Source organism: Musca autumnalis, unplaced genomic scaffold (assembly GCF_047663935.1).
Source record: "Musca autumnalis isolate F117 unplaced genomic scaffold, ASM4766393v1 scaffold_2, whole genome shotgun sequence".
Lineage (NCBI taxonomy): Eukaryota > Metazoa > Arthropoda > Insecta > Diptera > Muscidae > Musca > Musca autumnalis.
The window spans coordinates 226,357,560-226,360,533 of record NW_027411755.1 but is presented as its reverse complement, the minus strand read 5'-3'; the positions used below and the strand labels follow the sequence as shown (position 1 = coordinate 226,360,533).

The 2,974-nt window shown below is 43.5% G+C and overlaps 1 protein-coding gene across 1 annotated transcript; it reads right to left on the bottom strand.

Annotated features, from left to right (window-relative positions):
• Window positions 1-776, bottom strand: LOC141393335 (lectin subunit alpha-like). Its single transcript, XM_073966330.1, has 3 exons — window positions 644-776; window positions 461-572; window positions 1-387 (listed from the first exon to the last, which is right to left on the bottom strand). The coding sequence occupies exons 1-3, from the start codon at window positions 761-763 to the stop codon at window positions 17-19; spliced, it is 603 nt and encodes a 200-aa protein (XP_073822431.1). The 5' UTR covers window positions 764-776; the 3' UTR covers window positions 1-16.
• Between the last annotated feature and the right edge of the window lie 2,198 nt (window positions 777-2,974).

Genomic DNA, 2,974 nt, shown 5'->3' with positions numbered 1-2,974 from the left:
TCAACTTCACATTACATTAATTTTCAACTTTAATTTTTGCATCTGAACTTAAATATTCAATCGTTGGCTTAGAATTTATAAACACGGCAATATTTTCAAATTTACTACCATTATTTTCACATTTCGTTTTCAGGTTTTCCACTGCCGTTTTCTTCTCTTTAAGAAAACGATTTTCTTCACAAATAAAACCCAAATTATGGGTACAGGGTAGGTCATACCATTGCCATGTATTTTGCCAAATTAAGACACAATGTTCGTTGTTGCCCAGACGATCCGGCTGATTAGGTCCCCAATTGGTAAACGAGAAAATTTCACCTGTTGTTGCCCATTCATAGCGCAAATCAATGGCATTATCATGACCTGCAATCCAAAAAGAGGGACATGGAGCTGCAAGAAAACAAACGAGTTTATTATTATTAATATTAAATGAAACATTTATGAGGCAATTTGTTTTTTTTACCAAAAAGTTTTTTAATTAGCTTATCGATTTGCAAATGTTTATATTGGGTATCGATGGCTATCAGTGACATATTTTTGCGGGCACATTCATTCCAAGCACCATGCCAATTATACTGGAATTAGGAAAATATTACAATTTTCTATGAGTCTTATTTATTTTATTTACTCCTTTAGCTGTACTTACTTTAAGGTCCTTTTCAATATAGTACAGGCTACCATCCTCACTAGTGTGCCATTTTTCAACAACCACCCCAGAGGTCAAGGTCAATATGGCTGCAATAATTATAACAAACACGTTATTCATTATCGTTTTCGGAATGAAGTATGTTTATTATGTAAGAATACTCAAGTTTTTATATGAAATCCAAAGCTGCATACCACCGAACCGACAAACACTTAATCTATTCATGTTGGTTAACTTCTGATAACAAGAAACAATTCAATTGAAAAAAAATCCCCCACATACATATCTACCACCAATGAATAAAAGCATGTGAAAGTGAAGTTAAGTATGTTCTCGAAAAAATAAAATAAATTTACGAAAAAAATTTAAAGACGGAGCTGTCCATATGATGCCCTACCCTGTCGAGTAACAGGATTATTTAAAGAATGGTGGAGAGCTGCTCAAATACTAAATATTCATATTCAACATGTAAGAACGGCAAAAAGTTCCACCAGGTCCCAAACTCGCGACGGCCGGTTCTATGTACCGGATTGACTCGGAGGAATCTTCGACCAGGGGCCGTCACCTCAACAATTATGTGTTTGTGTTCGTGTATTTTTTTCACCATGGGAGCGGAAATTTATCCTGGAATGCCTGCTCCGAGCTCTTCTGGTCCGTGCCGGGATAGAAATGAACCCCGGGCCAGTATGGATCTGTTCCGTTTGCCAGATCCGCATCCACCACATGTCAACAATGGTGAGATGTAATGGATGAATGGAATGGGTGCATTTTCGTGGGTGCTCCGGCCTTAGCAGCACCCGGGATTACAGCGACAGGTATGTTGCTGCTTGCTGTGTCAGCACATCACCCAGTGCGTCTTCTACGTCGTCGTCGGAACACGAGACGCCCCCGCAGTCTCCCCAACAACAACACCAAATGCAGCATCTAACACCAAATGTTGTTGTTCAACGGCCCGGAAATGCATCATTCCTGCAATTCAATTGCAACGGTCTCCGCAATAAGGTCAGTGAAATTGTGGACTTTATGAGTCGGAAAAACATCATGGTCGCCGCGATCCAGGAAACAAAGCTCACCGCCACCTGTAGCTTACGTTGTGATGGTTACAACGTTTTGCGGAAGGATCGCACAAGAAGCGGAGGAGGAGGACTTGCCTTCCTAATACACCAGTCTAGTACAGACCTATCTCGCTTGAGCTTGGCTCTAGTGACCCATACATGGAGTGTATGGGGGTAGCAGTAAAGTGTGGTACTGCCGAGGTAGAGCTGCTTAATGTGTACATAGCGCCGATGAATAGCTGTGCCCGGCGTTATATGCCCAATATTAGTTTGCTTTTAGAGGGCGATAACTGTCTGGTGCTAGGGGACTTCAATACTCATCATGAGCTTTGGCACTCCGTCCTAGGTAATGACCAGAGGGGTACAGCGCTGGCAGAGCAAATCGATAGCCCCACGTTTTGCGCGGTGAATGAAGACGCTCCTACGAGAATTAGAGGAAACTGCAACAGCTCGCCAGATATCACCATTGTGGCACCAGGTCAGATAAATGACGTATCCTGGCAAGCCGTCATTTCCCTTAGTTCGGACCACCTCCCTATCATCGTCTCCGTAAACAGACCACCCGACTTCATAACCTCTGAACGCCGTACTTTCCTGAACCATGGGAAAGCTGATTGGCAAGGTTTCAGAGAATTTACCAATCACCGCTCCAGACAATTGCCCACCCCCTCAGGTCCTCGGGTAGCTGAGAGAACTTTCCGAGACACCATCACTAAAGCAGCCGCTCGCTACATACCTGCTGGTCGAAAACCCGAAATAAGACCAAATTTCCCAGCAGAGGCGACGGGACTAGCAAATGAACGTGATGAGCTTCGTCGTACGAACCCCGAAGACCCAAGAGTTAGAGAACTTACTCTTGAAGTCAACAGGCTAGTGGGCGAACATAAGCGGAAAAAGTGGCTAGACCATCTGAAGCAATGCAACATTGGTGCAGGAATAAGTAAATTGATATCTCCGGAACTGTTTAACCTCTACCTTTCTGAAATTCCACACCCTCCAGACGGCATAGAGATCGTGATGTATGCGGATGATTGTACGATCTTGGCGTCGGGTCCTATCGTCGATGACATACATATGTGATAGGTTAAATGTCTACATAGCTGACCTAGTGCAGTTCTTCCATCTGAGGAATATGAAAATATCCGCCGCTAAATCCACAGCCACGCTGTTCACCACATGGACGGCTGAGATGAGGCTCCCACTAAACATATTGGTCGATGATGCACTGATTGCGACCACTAACTACCCTAAAATACGGGGTGTAACGTTCGATAGC

Bases quoted from the DNA above. Each gene is read 5' to 3' on its own strand.
- LOC141393335 (XM_073966330.1), bottom strand. From the start codon at position 763: ATGAATAACGTGTTTGTTATAATTATTGCAGCCATATTGACCTTGACC. The intron at 573-643 runs GTAAGTACAGCT...TCCTAATTCCAG, and splicing joins ATATTGAAAAGGACCTTAAA to TATAATTGGCATGGTGCTTG. The intron at 388-460 runs GTAAAAAAAACA...GTTTTCTTGCAG, and splicing joins GCTAATTAAAAAACTTTTTG to CTCCATGTCCCTCTTTTTGG.